Below are 20,943 nucleotides of genomic sequence, written 5' to 3' on the forward strand. Positions count from 1 at the left end.
TTGTTCTATAAAGACTAGGTGAATTTGGCACTGTAAAACACTACAAATAATATAAACTTTAGGTACTTACATAATTGCATGCGATAGTTTCTCACAGTTTCGTTGTCTAACTGAGACAAAACTAGTGAATTTACTGGCTTAGTTGGAAGTGTGTTTCAGTTCAAAGTTACATTAACAAAGTGGGTGCTGAACTGCTGAACAGCTATGTGAAAAGTGCCTCATGCATTTTAACTAAATTTTCATGACAACTCTATTTGCTTTATACGAACATGAATTACAAGTGAAGTGAACTTTTAGTTTGGTGGAGAAATTAAATAGATCTTCATTATACATGTACATACATATATGCATATATCGATAATGCATTTAATATTCTTTTGGTCCATTAATAAGATTCGTATTTAATTTTTAACTTAAATCGAAAACAAGTAAAATCTTCAAGATACGAATGCAGAATATAACTTTGTTATTTTATTAGTTCTAGTTAAAGTACGTATTTAGGTCCCAACTCCCGCCAAATGGCCATGTAACATTCACAATGGTTAGTACCGAGCGCACAATCCTATGCAAAACAATATAGTTCTAACTTCCGAATACACATATTTGTTGCGAAGCTAAAGGTCTATTTATACTAGGAACAAATTGAAAGTAGCACTGTATTTGGAATGTTTTCCGAATAGAGCAGCCGCGCCTTACGGTTCCAGAGCGAGCTTACGAGTATCTATCATAAAGCTGGCCGAGCCGAGTCGAGCTTGGTCGTAAACCGTCCTGCAAATTGAACGGCCGTGTGATTTACTTTCTCGCTGTAAAACTTTGTGCAGGCCCAATGAATGGTCGAAACCTACAACAAAGAATTGTGGATTAAAGTAGATAACTTAGAGAATTGTGAAGTATTGTACAAACCAATAATACGCAGAATTAAGAATTCCTTCTTAGTTGAAAACTATGATTGATTTAATAGATTTACAACTTACTTGCTGCATTTTACCCGTTAATTTAATGCTTCGTCCAAACTTAGTGTAGGTATAGAGATGCCATCCATATCCATTAAAGAATTATATTAAACTTATGCGTTATTATTACCTAACTCGTGTTTATACCCATTCCTTTGGATAAATCTAGGCCACAGGTCTATAAGAATGACGCATACGCTGAAAGATAACCTTTAAATACGCTTTAAACAAGTCATTGTGAATACAGCGAGAGTTCGAGTCGGATAAATTTTAACTGCAGAGAAAAGGTAATAGGTACCACCACATCATACAAACTTCTGTGCAGGGGTGGTAACTTTTCTCTGTACATTGTACATATTTTGTTGTAGCAAGTGGCCAGTGCGCGGCCCATGCAGCGCGTCGTGCGGCGGCGGGCTACGCGTGGTGCGCCCACGGTGTCTGCGCGGTCAACAGTGCGCCGCGCCACGCTACGAGGCTTGCAATACGCACCGGTAAGCCTGGTCTGGTGGTTATTATTACAGGTGAACAGTACGCGAGAGTGTAGCGTGAGTAGACGGGATGTGCGTGGTGCGCCCGCGGTGCCACGCACCGGTGAGTCTGATCAGCCAGTTATTGTTGCAGGTGGCCAGTACGCCAGGGTATAGCGTGAGTAGCCGGGCTGGCCAACCGATTGTCGAACAGGAGTCGATTGAAAGACGCCAAAAGAATGATCACGATCTTCAGACATAAAGAACTCCGTTCCAAAAAAGATGGTCCATCAGATCCATATAATTACAGGTCAACAAGGTAACAATAAAACTTCTAGAAGATAAATCGTTAATCAGCGACCCTCAATATTGTTTTCGCCACTGTCGCTTGACTGGTGATTTTCTAGTGTGTCACACACCGGTGGGCTGCAATCAGCCTGGGTACAGCGTAGTCGTTAGACAGGGTCTGGTATTTTTTAAAGTGATCACGATGAGTTATGCTAGAGTTGTCTGTTAAGGTTTATGCAAAAGGATAGCCAACTTTTTCAGCGGGCCCATACGAGGCGGAATCAGTGCGTCCCTTATGTCTTTAACCTTTACCTTTCTAGTCATAACCAGAGATAAGTACGTTATATTTAGTAAATTATCAGCCTCTGTCTCATTCCGTTCTCATTTCATACAAAATTGCCAAGTTAGCAAAAACGCTTTCAAACGCTTTGAGTGCACTGAAGCGGATTTAATAAAGTCAGTGAGGCAATTCTGACGTTAGCGCCTAGGCGCTTGCTACGGTTCTTTTAAGTCAAGACCTGTTCTTATATTGACTTACCGAACCCCTGCCGCTCATAAACTACCAAGTAAAATATATGACCGTTCTTAAAAACTTGCCTTTATTCTTAATTATTCGAGCCTTCGGGCTAATAATTAGAATGAAGAGAGAAAACGGAATAAAATGTCAAAAACCGGGATCGAAATGTTGAGGTATCGGTTTTTTTGTAAACGGCCAGTAACTGATTTCGAGATGCGTAACCAAAGATCACACTTATACTACCTATAGTGTGTCAAAGGTCTGTTTGATTTCAAACATAGACAGAGAGAATCATACTATCTTTGTCTAACACTAATACTAGCACCCTAAAGAAAAGGAAAAGGATGAGTAGGTATAGTTTATTTTGTTCCTATTTACTGACAAAATTTGGTTGACCCAGTATAGTTTGTCTGAGACATAGCACTCAGGGTATGTAACGACAGTCCTCTAAACCCTCTCAAAGCTGGAGAGTCCGAGACGAGATGACATCGCTTTGTAGTTGTGCTATTTTAGCCCTGGGAGTTATTTAACTACCGGAATTAGATTGCTGTTTGTTTAAGTTTGCACGGAACTTGCAACTTATCACGCCTATTCAACACTGATTTACCTGTAAATTTCCTTAGAAACCCGTGTTTTGAAAGGATAACTAAAGTACACAAATATCTCTTTTGTGAGCACATTTACAATACAAATACAATTTGCATAACGTACAGTTGGTATTCGAACTTAAGATGTGTTTAGTTGTAGTTTGTAGTGTACGAGTACTTCTTCCAACGAAGGCATACCAAAAATAACTGCGATGTCATTAGATCTGTCATGACATGTGATGAGATGTGTTGGATGTGTGAGTCTGCGGTGTCTGTTTGGGTTCTAGTACTTCTAGTAAAAATCACGAGTCAATAAGAAACTTTTTTCGTACAGATTGTTTTGTTTGACTTCGTCTATTTACCTAGTTAACTACCTAGGTACATGATGATAATAACCATTAAAATAACCAATTTTATGTTGCAGATGTGAATTCCAGTGGAGGGCGGACGAGTGGGAGTCCTGCAGCGCCACTTGCGGAGACTCCGGGTTGCAGGAGCGCCAGCTCTTCTGCGTGCCCGTTACTCTAAAGTACGTTAATATACTTACGCTAATAATTTTACTGGAGTGCGGTGATTTTTGACTGCAGGAGCGGTAGCTTTAATTCGCCATGTACTCTCAAATATTTAATAGCTGACCGCTGTTTGGCACGATTACTGCAGCGCGACGAACGGTGACTCTTCTCGACGTTTGAACTGCAGGAGCGGCAGCGTTTCTATTTCTACGTGCCTTGCCTATTACGTAAGTATGTACCCACCGCTCTTAAATTACATCCGTGAGAAGACACTAGATTTTTATAAATACATTTCAAACTTTAAATCCGTCTCAGATCCTGGATCTGATATAGGTATATGGGATGACAGAAGTGTATAAACCGACGCCTGCCTAGTGCCTAGTGTATTCCTTTCATTGCCACGCTACTAAACGTAATTTCCTTACTTAAGAGTGTACTCTTTAGGCGTGACCAAGTCGTAACAGCTAGCCTGTGTTGAGAGCACGTTTTACTGCCTTGGAAATACTACTCTTTTTCCATCGTCAAAATGAGCCATAAAACGGCCCAAAATATAAAGTCTTTATGTACGTAATTTTTTTTACAACCAACTGAATTAATTTAAAACCAACCAACTGAAAAATAACGAAATCTAGCGACTAGATTTTCGTGTAGAAGCAAAAATCATCCGAAGTAATTTACATTTTGTATTATTCGAAGGCACAATAACTAAAACTTGTCCACATTTTTGCAGCTCCACATACCAAAGGGATCTGATTAGAGCCATGGTGTCGCCGGCGCTGTGCTCGGAGCCCAGGCCGGAGCAGCAGCAACCTTGCAACCGCTTGCCTTGTCCCGTCTACTGGCAGGAGATGCCATGGACGCCGGTAACTTTTTATTAGCTTAGTTTTATTTTAAGACTTAGTTGTTACAATATATCTCAATCACTCAATTGAGATGAAAAAGGATGACTTATTATCCTAGATATCCGAAACGAAAATATATAGGGTAGTGAATATCTTTGGTCATACCAAGTTTCATGATATTTTCGCAAAATCCACCAGATTATTGGAATGAGAGGAGATTGTTCTGTCCATTATTGATCAAATGATCAAAGAACTTGATTTCTAGGCCTCCGGAGCTCCAGTCCTTTTAATATTTAATTACCTAGGTAAAGGTAATCTGACTTGATGCCTAGATGGGATTGTCATGGTGTACCAACATGAAAATACTACTTCCCCAGTGTTCGACGACGTGCGGTCGAGGCGTATCGCGGCGGCCGCTGGTGTGCCCCGCCCAGCACGAGTTCTTGTGCGGCGCACGGCCGCGCGAGCGCCGCCGCCGCTGCCGCCTGCGCCGCTGCCCCGCACCGCGCCCCGCGCCCTGCGCCGCCGACGCCCTCAAGTACTGCGAGTTGTTCCCTACTGACCAGCTACGTAGGAACTGCATTCTTCCTCAGTTTAGGAAGTATTGCTGTAACGCTTGCGCCGCTGCTGACCGCACCGTCCGGGATGTTGGCTAGGATAGCTTTAATAATAAATAGGTAGGTAAGTAGACTTTTGACTGCCTATAAATTTTACGATAGGTACTGCGAAAATATCGTCCCTGCTAGTATTTGACCTAGACCTAGTCAAAACTATCTTAAGTCTTAACACTTTTTGCATTGGACAAAACAATTGGACTTTGCAGAAATGCTTAATAAAATATTGTAACAATGGTACCTAGGATATGAATAGGTACCTATAATATTGATGTAATATAGCGGAAGCAGCTTTAACAGTTTTGGAACTACCAGTACAATGCATTGTATTTGTTAACAGTTTCGATATTTTTGCTTATAAATCACAGCAAAACTCAAGTTTTTAAGTTTTGAACGTCAGCAAGCAATATGATATTATGTATTTTAATTACTTTTTTAAGTTTTTTAGTCAGTAGGATTTGGTGTCACATCCTAAATAATTAGTTAATATTGATTGAGCATTTACTGAGGCATAGAATCAGAAGAATATAATTTATTCTATCAGAATCTACTACAACCAGGTTTAATAGGTAACTTTTCCCACTTGAAGAAGACGAAACCCAAGGTTACCTTTATAATTATTGGAAGACATTTTGTTCGCACAATTTGCTCCTTGATGAATATGAATTTCGAAAATGAAATAATTTAAATTTCTGAGAAACCATAACGAACGTTGTATAATAATGTAGGATAGGTACCTAAACATGTTCCCATATCTAGCAGTAGGTAAACATATATGTATTAAAATATCAATTTATCTACTGCTTGAAACCACTCATGTACCTTCGTAAATAATATGTGTATTCAGTGTTGTATTGTGCTGTTTGTAAGTTCTTAAGCGTGTAAAATTATGTTATACATATAAGCGTAACGAAGTGCCATAACTTCCATAATAAACGTGCTATTTCTAATAATAGTTGACTTTTTTTTCTTTCTAACGCAGCTGGACAAAACCTATTTAAACTTTCCCCCATGACGTCCGCAGGCAAGGTAGGCAAATTCCAGTCAAATTAATGTTAACCCCGGAACGAGAGACAATAAGCTGGAAACTCGTATAACCAAATATCGTCTGCGAAAATTTGATCTCTTCTAACTCTACACACACACCTGTCAAAATTGTGTTCACATGTTCGAACGCCCCACTGCAAATGTGTAAAAGTGCAGCGCACTGATATGAAGTAACATTGATAATGATTTTGTCTGGTATTGTTTTGCCCTCATCAGTCGCACGCTATATGTGTCGCATAGGCTCCACGCGTAACGGATCAGCTTACGTAATTATCTACAGTGTGCCGGACAGCCTCGCCCACGCTCTCCCCTAATAAATCCTCCGACACCGTCCCACAGACAAATATGTTTTTCCACAAAAACCATGGGTACCTACTCCCAACCGGGCGCGCGAGCGAAATCATATATTATAAAAATTCTTCGAAAATGTTAACAGATATTTACGAAATATTTTATTCAGGCCGCGGTATTTGAACTTTGGTTACGACCTTCGAAAAATCGATCCTGGGGTAACATTCTCTTCATTAAATTAATGTAAAGATAGGTAGGAATACTAGGTATTTGTAGGTATAACAAATCCATATCTTAGCAATATTTGGTTGTGCCGCATCCAATAGAACCTTGTGTTTCGGTCAGCTTCCTAATGCCAAAAAATGGCTGCCTTACCTCAACACAAAAAACAACTGAGCCGTGTACGGATTAGCCTGAATTCTTTATGATGTTCGCTCAGCTAACCCTGCTCTATTCTATGATTGAAGGTATATTTTTATAGGTCAAAAGATTAAAAACAAAGTGAGTGACAACTTTTTGTGTTTTCGTGTTGTGTTGTTGTAATACGAGTCGAATAGCTTGTGTGTAGACTGTAGACAAGTAATTATTTTTATAGGTATGTACACAGAAGAGACGTAAACCTAATAGCCATGTATTACCCGTATTTTCCCGTATAATAGCAGATGAGGTTATTGCTGAATCTTACTTTTCCTTAAATAAACGCACTCACAGTCTCTGAATCGAGAATTAATGAATCCACTTTTGGTTGTGATACTTGAAATAAATGTGAAACGCATTCACGAAAAGATATTGATCTGGGCTTCATTAAAGGTATGGTTATTACGATATTTTTACAACAATATTTCCTTCTAGAGAAAATTCGTTTAGCATTTTAAACTAATAGAACAATTACGACAAAGGTTTGATTTATGAACCCTATATAAAAATCACATACTTAGAATAAAAATTAGGCTTCCTTGTATAGGTATTGTAATTTGCTAGGTTTATATACAGACGTAAATATGGATATTATCCATAGGGATACATATAGTATGTATCCGTCACTATTTGTCTCAGCTATGGTGGGATTGGACACTCTGGAATTTAGAAGGAAGTTGTTGCTCATAGTACACTACTATCAGCTTCTGAATTATAGAGTTGACAATCCGAGTGTGTTAGGGCAGATGGGACTGCACGTCCCCATTCTGAGGCGCGGAGGTGGCGCTGCGGTGGAGCCGCGGCGACGCCCGCACCCGTTCGCGCGGAGCGTTGCGCGCACTCGACGGGGTGATAATGCTCCTACGCGCAGAGCGCTTCTGCTGCTCAACAATTTGTATGCACAGGTTGCTGAGGTAGATATATTCCACGATAGCGTAGGTGTTTTCGTCAGACGTGTTAAGCTGTGTCTTGGCAATTGTAGAGCAACATAAGTAGGCAATTAATTTTTAATTTGACATAAGTAATTTATGTATTCAATTATTATGATGGTATTAAATTAATTTGATGTATATTTGGCACTCGAGAATTGTTTATAGTGAATTGAATTGTTTATAATGTAATTTAAAAATATATATGACTGTAAATATTTTAGAAATAAGATATAAATTATAGTTTGACATGCATGTTTGAATATAATGTAATTTAGTATTATGATTTATATAGTATGTAAATGCTTTGGTTTAGTACTGTAAACTTGCATATTTGGAAATAAATAAATTAAATTAAATAGTCCATAAGTGCCGGTTTTCGTGATACTTCACATAAATACCTCCTACTTTTACACTGGAAAACATTGCTTTTATACTTATTTGTTACGGTAAAAACTTGTATTTAGTTAAAACATTTTTCATAAATGCCAAAAACTTACTTTAGCTACTATTCTTTAAGAACTAGTTTTCGCAAGAAGCATAGGCACTTCCATTCCCATCGATCACTACCCCAATGGGTATTGAAGATCGTGGCCCGTTTGTCATTGTCTAAGAAGAACCTGATTCGCGTCTTATCGTGTTGGAGTCTCTTTCTAAATGATAAGGTTGTTCGGTATCAATAAAACGTTACAGCCTTTTACATAAAGCGACCCTGGTATTTGTAAAGACTAGGAAGAGGAATGACTTGATCATTCCTTTTAGCAAACGGTCTACTCGGAGATCGGTTCCTATCTTTCATATGAAAGTAGCTAAGGAAACGTAGGTACACTTTTCTCATTTACCATCCTCCACATTCACGACATTCAGTGTTCGATATAAACCAATAAAATATACGCAATTACCGGTACGGTATCAGCTGCGACGTAGCTTTTATTTCAATAAAAATACTTGCCGCACACATAACGGCATCGATCATAAAGGGTGTCCCAAAAAGGACGCAAGATTTGAAATTGATGAAAAACACTTTTTTTTTTCGTTATAATATATTTGTATATAAAATCTTGAAATACATAAAATAGGGTTATTTGTGGAACGGGTCACTGTTTGGTGCGGATTTTGGGCTGGAGGCATTATTGGGCCATATTTTTTTTTCAAAATGAGGTCAGTTTTTCAATGACGTTTTTTTCTAGCCGAATTAGAGGATATCGAGAGACGGGGCCACTTGCCACACAGCTAGAGAAACGATGCAATTACTGCATGAAACATTTCCTAGTCGTGTGATCTCTCGATTCGGTGATCAGAATTGGCGCCCTAGATCTTGCGATTTCTTTTTATGGGGTTATTTAAAGTAAGCCCACAACCACTCATGCTTTAAAAGAGGAAATTCGATGCTGCATTGGAGAAATTCATAATTCATAATTCATAATATTTTATTTGCAAAAAAAGGAGTTACAAAAGAAAACTTGGTACATTATATTTAAGTCCGTCCTTTTAGCCGTCCATGCACAGCATGCAAATCTTACAAGCTAGCCTAAATCTACATTATTTTATTAAATAAAAAAATTATAGCTAAAACAACAACCAGAACTAAAAAGTAAAATAAAATGAAGAATAAAATCGAAATATAATGTCAAAATATAAATAATAATTTATTAATGACCAGAAACAATAACTTGATGTCAATTTTTTATTAGATTTACTTCGTTTATGTTGTCTAAAAGAAACGTCCCTACATTATAATACTGTTTTTTTCGCAACAATTCTGCTACACTTTTTCGAAAGCTGTTAAAAGGTAGTCGTTGAATTTCCGGCGGTAACTTGTTAAACAATTTTATACAAATTATATAGCACTGCTTTGAGAAAAATGCAGTCCTTGGAATGTTCAGCCGCATCTATGCAAAATGGTCATAGAAAATTTTGACAAAAGAGTGCGTATGTGCCAGCAAAGCCTAGGAGGACATTTGCCTGACGTATTATTCCACAAATAACCCTATTTTATGTATTTCAAGATTTTATATACAAATATATTATAACGAAAAAAAAGTGTTTTTCATTAATTTTAAATCTTGCGTCCTTTTTGGGACACCCTTTACATGTTATCTATCATGTAAACGAATAAGAATCGCTTCTTCTCAAACCCCAACGAACATCTAGACTATAATGAATGGTAACTGTGCACCACAGCACGTATATAGTCACAGTCCATTAATGACAAAAAATTGTACGCCTCACGGCACAACATAGTGATACAACAGTAATATTATAAGATCTGTACTTAAATATGTAGGGACTATTCATACCTATGTTGGACAAATAAACGATTTTGTATTTTGTATCTATCTAAAGGGGATTTATGAGCCATAGGCATAAAGAATTTTTCAATTGACAGTTTATTGTAACAGAGCTTATAAAAGGAGCTTCGGCTTTAAATAATCTTACTGTTCAAACGATCGAAATACTATAGGTTAGGTCATTAATTTTGAGCTTGGACCAAGAAAACTGGCCACACCTGAGGTTTTGATTAGCAGCCCTAGAAGTACCTACAAGCGCTTAGAAGTTTGACTGGGCCAAATTTTATATCGTTGTCAATTTTTTTTGTTATATATGAATAAAGTTTGTCTGGTTTGAAGAGGACAAAACAAAGTATGTAATTATCCATTGAGTTGCCTATTCGTAACTATACGTTTAATCCATACGTTTTCGTAACTCAGTGGAAGATTTTTTAAGGACATACGGTGAAATTGCTCTTTTTATGTACAAAATAGGTAACTCTATCTATCTACTAACTTGTATCGAAATCTGACAAAAAAAACTTTAGCCTTGCTACTAGGTATGTGCGACAGCTGAAAATCTATATCACCCAAATATTCTTTCACGCGTTTACATTTGAAGAACGTTTATTCAGTGCGGCGGGTTGGTCGATTACTAAGGTCTGTTGCCATCTATTATGTACGACAAGACTGGCTGCGATAGGTATACCTAATTACTCATATACCAACTGATCGATTCGGCCCGCCCTGTAGGCCTTATCTTTAACGTAAACGTCGTTAGTACCCAGCTACAAGTTGACTATGGTAGTTAACCACGTGTATCGTTAACTATATACCCAAGATAAAATAAATCCCAGTTCTAAGTCTGTTAATTCTATTCCTAATTTTTTGTTCAATTTGCCCATTCATAACAAAACATTAGTAGTAAACATATTGCCTAATTGACAACCGCTCATAGTTTCTCATGGATTTTAAAATCAATTTTCTATTTCGACTCAGAAAAAAATCTATAGAGAGCTCTAAAAGTCACGAAATAATTTTGTGTAACGTGGTTGTTTATATGACGACGAAAGTTGACTTGTCATACCTAATTGAATAAAGTTATTCAATTATAATTAGTCAATGTAATTAATATAATATTAGGAGATTTAGGAGCAACTGTATCTCCAATTATGTAGCACAAGAAATTACGAATAAGTACGATAATTATATAATTGAGTAAGTAATATTTATTATCATGTTATCACGAAATGTAACTATGTATTTAAGGTAGGTAAATATTGGGCGTATTTTGTCCTAGTTCCGTTGCTCCCCAATAAATATCGCTAGGACAAACACTACTCAATAGCGTAGATACTATAAGGAAAACCCTCTCTTAAAATAAAAGGAGTGGCATGGAGAGGGATGTATGGAGGCTCATAAATACAACAAAAAATTATAAATATATCACACAATCACAAGCCATAAAATCATTTTGACAAACCGATCCATACAACGTGACAATGTTGAATATCCACCATACATATTAAACTTTCACATCTTCTTGCGTCAAGCGCATGCATTATTGCAAGCCATATAGCGTTTGAGGAAGATGCAAATTGAACATGAAAGCGCACTATTGTAGACATACCTTTATTGACTGAACCACCGACCAGTGAACAAGAGCCTTGAATAGGGCTCATTTAGACGGTGCGAGAACTCGCATGCGAGTTTCATTACATTGCGTCATTTGATCGGTTGGCTGAATTGCTGTCACCTCAATGGTTCGCAGTGTAACTTAAATCGTATACGAGTTCGCATTCGCACGCCGTCTAAATGAGCCCATAGTCATTCGGAGTCCATTGTCTCTGCTCCGATACAGCTAGTTATCTGCTCGCATTGTGCATAAATCGCGTTCTGTTTCCGTTGGTTCTAAGCCCGAGGGAAACTGGTATCTGGGATACAGGCTCTTTATTAATAAAGTAGTAAATTAAAAAAAAACTGCACTTGTTCTACGAATTGTCTGAAAAGAAATTGACTGAGAATTTATTTGAAGAATAAAAATGTAACCAATTACATTAAAAAAATCAACGCCTTTTTAAGGAAAAGCGCCTACGAACAAAAAATGTCGTAGTAGTGCTACAAAGGAACAAGTCGTAGCACGTAGCGTGCTTATCATATATAACAAGTAGAATAGTAGATAATAACTTTTGTTTCAATATTATTGACAATAACGCTATTACGCCATAATGACAGTGACCGTTGTCATAAAAATTAGTAACAAGTTTTTTCCTAACTTGATACTTGTAGAAAGGTAAACACCTCCATCGTCACTAACAGAGGTGTTAAGGTGTCAATTTGTGTCGCAGCTCCTCGGTGTACAGTCAGCATCAATATTAGTAGCGGATGAAACAACCAAAAAGCATCTGACATCCCAGATAATTTTTCCAAAATATAGATAAATTTCTAAAATTCGTGTTCAGAAGTATATATTTTACAGTCTTAATTGTTCTATTTAAAGACATCACTTTTTGTTAAGCTGTTACAGTATGGTAGATACTTATGAGGCGTTGTTTGATCCGCTACTTTTGATGCTGGCTGTACCTGCTGTCTGCCCGTGACGAGGGTCAGAGCTGTGTGAGCATTAGCTTTGCGAATCGATACATATTGGCGCTGGCTCCATCTTCACAACTTTAGCGCTAACTTTGACTGTTTTGACGTAAGCGATTTAATTAATATCGGAATCGTGGACAAGTTGGTATGTTATACCGGTCGCGTCGAATGATGTTCCCTATGACAGTTCCTTTAAGTCTCTTTTGATTGAGATTAATTTTAGAATAGAATAGAATAGAATTTGTTTATTGTTTACCGTGTCAAACAAGATGTTAAAATGATACATAGTCACAACGGCTACCCTTTCCGGGTATACAATATTTTACATAATTACAATATTATATACATCAGATCACTTAAAGTTGTAATATATAAGTCCTCTAAAATTATTGTTCGCGAGCATGACGCCATCTAGCGGGCATCCCAAGAAGAGGCGGAGTTCCAAGCACGGCCGCGCGGGGGCGCGGCGACAGCCTCTACCACTTTACCATCTTACACGGCAAGGCACACAAGCCGCTCTCGCGATTTTTGCCAATTTTTTATATAAGTCGCCATACATTCTATTTGTAATGTTTCATTTAATTTAATTTAAAAATAAAACAATTCTTAAAATCAAAATAAGAAGAAGTCATTGAAGAGCCCCGTCTGCTGCTCCTGAGACTACCTAAAATCGCTAACCTCCCAAACATTGGACCTCCGAGCCGGAAGCTATCAACCAGCGCCAGGATCAGCAAGAAACGGTCAGGTCATCCATTCTTCACCTTCTTCCCTTCAATCGGCATTGTGCTAATACCGTGTCTATTTTGTAACCTTCCAGTGTCGAGCACGTGTCGCATGGTGCGCACGGCCGCCATTACGTGCCAACAACGAGTTTCGGGAATAAACTGTAAGTGCTTTACATTCTCTCACACACACCATGGCTACTCCTAAAGCATCAGTGACTCCAATTTCTTTAACAGTCGATTTAAACGATCCGCGTGTCTTGACGCAAAGACGAGGCACACTCAAGGGTAAACTCACGTTGTTCGCTAAATATGTCGCTACGCTTAATAAGGCTAATTTAACGAATATACAAAAAGTCGAGTTACAATTACGCATAAATAATGCCGCGAGTTATTATCAAGATTTCGATGTCGTTCAAACTAGAATCGAGGAGTTAGCAGAGTCGAGTGATCTCCTTAAACATTTAGAATACCGCGAAGAGTTCGAGGGGCAATATTATCAGACAGTGGCCGCAGCGTCCGAATTAGCTGACGTTGGCAACAGTCCCGCTGTTGCTAACGGCAGCGCCGCTGCCCCTGCCAGCGCAGATTCCGTAGGCTATAAGGTTAAATTACCTACAATATCACTCCCCACCTTCGACGGTTCGTACGAGCATTGGTTAGGTTTTAGGGACACGTATACTTCTCTGATACACGATTCTAAGGACCTGGGTGCCATACAAAAGTTTCATTACCTACGCGCAGCCTTAACCGGCACCGCTTTGCAAGTAATTAAGTCCTTGGAATTTTCAGCAGAGAACTATACGACCGCGTGGGAGCTTCTCGAAAATCGTTTCAATAATCATAGGTTACTAACACACAATTACGTAAAGTCACTTTTCAACACGCAATCAATAAACAAAGAATCGGCTACACAGATTAGAAAGCTGATTGACTCTGTGTTACGTTCCCTTCGTGCCCTGAAGACCCTAGGAGAACCTACGGACTCCTGGGACACGTTAGTCATCTATTTAATAGTCACAAAATTAGACGCGGCTACGGAGCGCGAGTGGGAAGAACACAAGGGCTCAGTCAACTCTAATCGGCAGGATTCTACCTCTCGTATTAAGCTAACTGATTTGATTACTTTTTTACAAAACCGTGCAGATATGTTGGAATCTATTGCGGCAAATCATTCCAAAAATACGCACTCAAATTCGCATGACTACAAAAAGTCATCAAATCAGTCGCAATCACACAATGTACACGCAACGCATAGTTATGCTTCTAGCTCCACGGTTTCACAGTCACACACAAAAAAAACTAGTTTCAAACGCACTTCGCCTCGCAATTGTCAAATGTGCAACGCTAATCATCCGCTTTATTCGTGTAATAGTTTCCTAGATTTAACTGTTCCCGACAGAGTTAAATTGATTGAGGATAAGAAACTATGTCACAATTGTCTTCGCGTTGGTCACACAGTTAACAATTGCTTTTTTGGCCCGTGTAGGATCTGCCAGAAGAAACATAATAGCTTGATTCATAGCCTGAGTAGTGACAGTGACGGTGCATCAGCTTCGGCTGGCAGTGTAAACAACAAGCCACCGGCGAGCGCCGTCCCCGCCACCTCGACTCATCACACTGTTACACTTAATTCGCACACACTCTCACGGCCGTTAACACCGGTTTTGTTATCTACTGTAATAGCAGATGTTGCCGATAGCAACAATAAATTACATAGGGCTAGAGTTTTTCTCGATAATGGCTCAGAACACAGTTATGTCACGCAATCTTTCATAGATAAATTAAATACGCCTTTGGTACAGTCCACTTACAATATTTCAGGGTTAAGTAAACAAGTCACGCAAACCACACACTCGTGTCAGCTTAACATACAGTCTATTAAAGGTGACTACCATGCACGCATCAATTGCATGGTACTCCCAGTCTTAACGGAACCGCTGCCGTCAGCAGCAATAAGCGCGCATTCCATTCGCATTCCAGATAATATTCAACTCTCGGACCCTAACTATTTCAAATCGTCAGATATTGATATATTGTTAGGCGGTGATTATTTCTGGGGCTTGTTAAATAAGGATCGATTTCCTCTCGCAGAAGGGCCTTATTTACAAGATACTAAATTTGGTTGGATCGTCGTGGGTCCGATCAATAATAAACGCATTAAAACAAATAAGACTACTTGTCATTTCACGCAAACTTTAGACACACAATTAAGACAGTTTTGGGAGCTCGAGGAGGTGCCTAAGATAGGAGACGGACTGACTGACGACGAACGCGCCTGTGAACAGCTGTTCGCTTCGACTACGCAACGCGATAAAGATGGTCGTTTTTTAGTACGTTTACCCCTAAAGGAATCAGCTGATGCGCTCGGCGATACCTACGATGTAGCTAGGAGTAGGTTCTTATCATTAGAACGCAAACTCGAGCGGCTCCCGGACTACAAAAAGATGTACTGCGATTTTATGCGTGAGTACATTGAGCTAGGGCACATGTCACTTATACACACATACACAAAGCCTTACTGCTTTCTTGTACACCACGCTGTATTAAAGGACAGTCTCACTACACGCTTAAGGGTCGTTTTCAATGGATCAATGCCCACTAGTTCAGGGAAATCCCTGAACGATTTGCAGTTAGTCGGGCCGACCATACAAAACGATATTTTTTCAATATTGTTACGTTTTCGTGAGCACAGATACGTCGCGTGCGCAGACGTGGCAAAAATGTACAGGCAAGTCCTTATTCAACCCGACCAACGGAACCTTCAACTAATTTTGTGGCGAGAGAACCCTTCGCAGCCGCTAAATGTTTACCAACTTAATACGGTAACTTTCGGTACCTCTTCTGGGGCCTTCTTGGCCATCCGCTGTCTCAATCAGCTGGCAAAGGAATGTGCTGACGAAGAGGTCTCTCGCACCATATTAGAAGACTGTTACGTGGATGACCTAATTACAGGAAATAATGATAAATACGCTTTAATTGATATCTGTGAAAAGGTCACCGACGTACTGCAGTCAGGTTGTTTCCCACTCCGAAAATGGGTATTTAACTTTGACGTTTCGCAATTTTCCTCGTCAAAAATCACATCACGCGAATTGTGTTTAGGCGATAACTGTCAAAGTAAAACACTCGGCTTAGGATGGACTAACAACACTGACGAATTTCATTACACGGCAAAAATACAACAGGATAATAACGAACCGATAACAAAGCGCAAAATATTATCCGTAATTTCACAAATGTATGACCCTCTCGGGCTACTTTCGCCGGCCATAATTATTGCCAAAATATTACTGCAAAAACTATGGCTTTGCCGCTTAGATTGGGACTCGGAAGTACCTGAGGATGTCGCATCAGCCTGGCGTAGATACATACTCACACATACACAACACATACATAGCCTCCGCATTCCTCGTTATGTAATGAATGCGTCTGCGCATTGCACACAGTTGCACTTTTTTTGTGATGCTAGTCAAGCGGCCTATGGGGCCTGTGCATATGTGCGTACGCTTTCGGGAGATAATAACGAGGTCATTACAGTGCATCTGTTGTGTTCGAAGAGTAAGGTCGCTCCTTTGAAATCCGTCAGTATCGCGAAACTTGAGTTGCTAGGCGCGCTGTTAGCTGCTAGGTTGTACTCAAAAGTAATCAAATCACTTAAAGTGAAGTTCGATTCTGTGTATTTTTGGTGTGATAGCACAATCGTTCTTGGGTGGGTCCGAATGTCACCCCACACCCTTAAAACATTTGTTCAAAACAGAGTGTCGGAGATAAACGAGTTAACCGGGAGCGCGCAGTGGTTACATGTAAGTAGCAAGAATAACGCAGCTGACTTAGTTAGCCGCGGCCTTGAACTTGACGCGCTTATCAATAATTCGTTCTGGTTCAATGGACCGCCTTTCTTGCATGAACCAGAATCTGACTGGTTACCTAGTACTTTATCGCGCACTTCCGAAATAATACCGGCCGATTTACCTGAAATAAAAACAAACACAATTAGTATGACAAGCCAAATTAACACCGATGTATTCGAATTCGACAGGTTTTCGTCTTTTAACCGCTTACGGCGCGCGGGTGCTTATGTTTTACGATTCATAAACAACACACGCATTAAAAACAAGACAAATCGTAAAACTGGCCCGCTGACTGTTGACGAATTGAATGCATCGATGCAACATCTGGCGCGTCTTTCGCAAATGAAATCTTTTCCTGTTGAATATGATAAGATGATAAATAACTTACCTGTTAAACACACGCGCGGGATTAATAAATTAAATGTCTTCCTAGACACAGATAAAATGATAAGGGTCGGTGGTCGTATTAGTAATGCGACTAGTTTTTCATACGACAAAAAACATCCGATTTTGCTTTGTTCGAAACATCGTTTCACACAGCTTTTGTTTCAGAGTGAACACATACGATTACTGCATGCGCCTCCTAGTCTCCTGCTTGCTACTATCAAAGACTGCTGGTGGCCTCTCGGAGGCACTAATTTAGCCAAGCGAGTGGTACGCACCTGTGTAACCTGCATCCGCATGAAGGCGAAAACCTTTGCACCTATTATGGGTAACTTACCTTCACTACGTTTGGAACCCGGGTTCGCCTTTATGAGCTGCGGGGTAGACTACGCGGGGCCAGTATATGTACTTAACCGTAGGGGTAGGGGAGCTAAGCCTCAAAAGGCATACATCTGTCTGATAGTTTGCTTCACGACGCGCGCGGTTTATCTAGATTTGGTCACAAGTCTTAGTACTGAAGGATACCTACTCGCACTTAAACGCTTTATTTCGCGCCGTGGTAAGCCTAACGTCATATATTCGGACAATGGCCGTTGCTTTGTAGGGGCAATGAAAGAACTTTCGTCGTTCCTACAAGATAACGCGAGTAATATCATTGAGTGTGCCGCTAATGATAACATTAATTTGCATTTTAACCCCCCTTACGCTCCACATATGTCAGGTTTGTGTGAGAGAGCTGTACAGTCTTGCAAATATCACTTGAAGCGCGTTGTTGGCAACGCGAATTTAACTTTTGAGGAATTTAGCACGGTTTTGGCACAGTCCGAAGCCCTCCTAAATTCCAGACCCATGCATCCTCTTTCCACAGACCCAAACGACCTTTCCGCATTAACTCCAGCTCATTTCCTTATTGGCCGACCGCTGACAGCGCCGCCCTGCAAGGACTTGACGGCAGAGACGGGCCGGCTCCCACGCTACGAGATGCTGGAGAAAATGCGACAACACTTTTGGCAGCGGTGGTCGAAACAATATATTTCTGAGCTGCAGACCAGAACGAAGTGGCAGACGCACGGCCAGGATATCGTTCACAACTCCTTAGTTCTGGTCAAAGAAGATAATCTACCACCCCTCAGATGGCGTTTGGGAAGGGTGGTAGCTCTGTTCACAGGCCACGACGGAGTTTCCCGCGTCGCTGACATAAAAACAGCGAGCGGGGTCATACGCAGGGCTTTCACCAAGCTTTGCCCTCTCTTGATGCCGGCAGAGAGTGAAGCTGCGCCAGCCCCATCTACATCACCACAACCACATTGAAAGCGGGTGCTTTCAAGGCCGGGGGCATGTTCGCGAGCATGACGCCATCTAGCGGGCATCCCAAGAAGAGGCGGAGTTCCAAGCACGGCCGCGCGGGGGCGCGGCGACAGCCTCTACCACTTTACCATCTTACACGGCAAGGCACACAAGCCGCTCTCGCGATTTTTGCCAATTTTTTATATAAGTCGCCATACATTCTATTTGTAATGTTTCATTTAATTTAATTTAAAAATAAAACAATTCTTAAAATCAAAATAAGAAGAAGTCATTGAAGAGCCCCGTCTGCTGCTCCTGAGACTACCTAAAATCGCTAACCTCCCAAACAATTATACTGTTTTAAATAAAAAATACTCTTTCAAATCATAAAAAACATGACCTATTAACCACTGCTTTAGCTGTCGTTTAAATGACTGTCCGACTATTGGGCAAATGGTTGAAAACTTTGATGGCCGAGATAAAGGTACTATTGGAGTAAGTTGCGTTATTAACCCTCGGGAGCAATATATTGTACTGATATTGAGGGCGTAAATTATCACGCCGTGCTGACCAGAAGTTAAAATAATGTTTATTGAACGACACAAACGAACACAGCTCAAGGATGTAGAGGCCAGTTAAGGTAAGGATTTTTTATCCTTGAAAATATTTCTGAGGGATTCCCTGTTATAGAGGCGGTATATAACGCGTATACATTTCTTCTGTAGCTTAAAAGTTGTTTTAACATTGACAGAATTTCCCCAATAAATAACACCATAATTTAAAAGAGCGTAAACTTTTCCATAATAGGCTTTTTTTACTATGTCTTCTGAGCAAGTACTAGATAAAACGGAAAGAGCATAACACTGGCTCGATATTCTTTTATTCAATTTTTCAATATGAGATTTCCAGTTTAGGTGTGAGTCTACAGTTACGCCTAAGAAGTTGGCACTATCTATATTTTGTACAATAGTGCCTCCGTGTTCTACGTTTAGCGCTATCGGATTTGTCTTATAATTCCTGAATTGCATAGTTTTAGTTTTATGTAAATGTTCATAAGTTCTTTTAAGTTTAAAGAATTTAGCCAATCTACAACTGTTTTTAAAGTATTATTAATTTTTGTCTGAAAGTTAGAATCTAAATGTTCATCTGAGAATAATATGGTTGCATCGTCAGCAAACATAACACATTTTTCGTTAATGATTTTTGGCAGCTCATTTACATAAACTAGGAATAGTAGAGGTCCGAGAATACTCCCCTGAGGAACTCCAACCTTAATGGGTTGAAATTCAGATTGTGTTTGTTCTATTGTCTTATTCCTCATATTATAGCTTTCAAGTACAGTAAGCCTGCTGTCTACCTTTTAAATCGTTTTCTAATAGTTTGAGTGCGTTTCCTCGTATACCTATGTTACTAAGTTGCGATAATAATATTTCAGGAACTACGCAATCAAACGCCTGCGACCTATCTAAAAATAGTGCTGCACACGGTTTTTTTTCGTTAATTTCATCCCATATGTGTTTAAAGAGCTTGAATATAGCAAGAGATGTCGATTTGCCCTTTTGAAAACCGAATTGGTTAGAATCTATGATGTTATTTAGGTCAAAAAAACTTCATAATTCTATTGTATATACACCTCTCAACTATTTTGGAGAAACTCGGCAATAGTGCAATGGGACGATAATTCGATATTTCATCTCTTTTACCTTTTTTATATAGTGGTTTAATAATAGATTTCTTTAAATAATCTGGAAAAATCCCTGTTTGCAAAATCAGATTAATCACATGAGCAAGTGGATCAGCTATATATTCTAGTGTTGCTTTAATTATTTTTATAGGTATATTGTCGTAACCAGAACTTTTTGTGTTTTTTAGTGCTCTTGTTACCTTCTTTATTTCAAATGCACCTACTGGATCTAAAAATATAAAAGATTCACCTACAGTTAGCGCACAAGAGAAACAACTAACGATGGCAACAATAAATAAATCCGCAACAAAACACAACAATAACAAAACATTACCGACGTGCTCTAAATGCCAGCTTCCAGCTGAACCAAGAAAATCAGCATTGTGTTCAGAATGTAAATTAACACTCCATTTCGACTGTGCAGGTTACTCTGGAAAGTTATATGCAATATTAGAACCCCAAAAAAGAGAAAAATGGAAGTGCAAATCTTGCATTCAAAACAGTAAATCTCCTAGTAAGTCTGTTAGGGCGACCCCAGCGCCATCATATGTCACTCTGAGAAAGGGCATCAAAACTAAACAGACGACACAGGAGCCTGCTTATACTGATCAAAATATACATGATAAGAGCGCACCTCTAATAACAAAACCGTCAGAGGACTTTGAGCAATTACAAACCCCGGATAC

At 39.4% G+C, this 20,943-nt stretch overlaps 2 protein-coding genes across 2 annotated transcripts in view; both read left to right on the top strand.

Moving 5' to 3' along the window:
* LOC134649530 (A disintegrin and metalloproteinase with thrombospondin motifs 1-like) overlaps nucleotides 1–4,829 on the top strand; it is a 75,091-nt gene extending 70,262 nt beyond the window's left edge. The window contains exons 14-17 of the mRNA XM_063504295.1: nucleotides 1,322–1,444; nucleotides 3,237–3,341; nucleotides 4,055–4,187; nucleotides 4,544–4,829. Of these exons, the coding sequence (XP_063360365.1) occupies nucleotides 1,322–1,444; nucleotides 3,237–3,341; nucleotides 4,055–4,187; nucleotides 4,544–4,822 (640 nt within the window). The 3' untranslated portion in view covers nucleotides 4,823–4,829. The remainder of the gene's footprint in view (nucleotides 1–1,321; nucleotides 1,445–3,236; nucleotides 3,342–4,054; nucleotides 4,188–4,543) is intronic.
* A 9,541-nt stretch (nucleotides 4,830–14,370) lies between these two features.
* On the top strand, nucleotides 14,371–18,754 carry LOC134649474 (uncharacterized). Its single transcript, XM_063504229.1, has 2 exons — nucleotides 14,371–16,854; nucleotides 18,551–18,754. The coding sequence occupies exons 1-2, from the start codon at nucleotides 14,386–14,388 to the stop codon at nucleotides 18,647–18,649; spliced, it is 2,568 nt and encodes an 855-aa protein (XP_063360299.1). The 5' UTR covers nucleotides 14,371–14,385; the 3' UTR covers nucleotides 18,650–18,754.
* The last annotated feature ends 2,189 nt before the right edge of the window (nucleotides 18,755–20,943 follow it).

Source organism: Cydia amplana, chromosome 7 (assembly GCF_948474715.1).
Source record: "Cydia amplana chromosome 7, ilCydAmpl1.1, whole genome shotgun sequence".
Lineage (NCBI taxonomy): Eukaryota > Metazoa > Arthropoda > Insecta > Lepidoptera > Tortricidae > Cydia > Cydia amplana.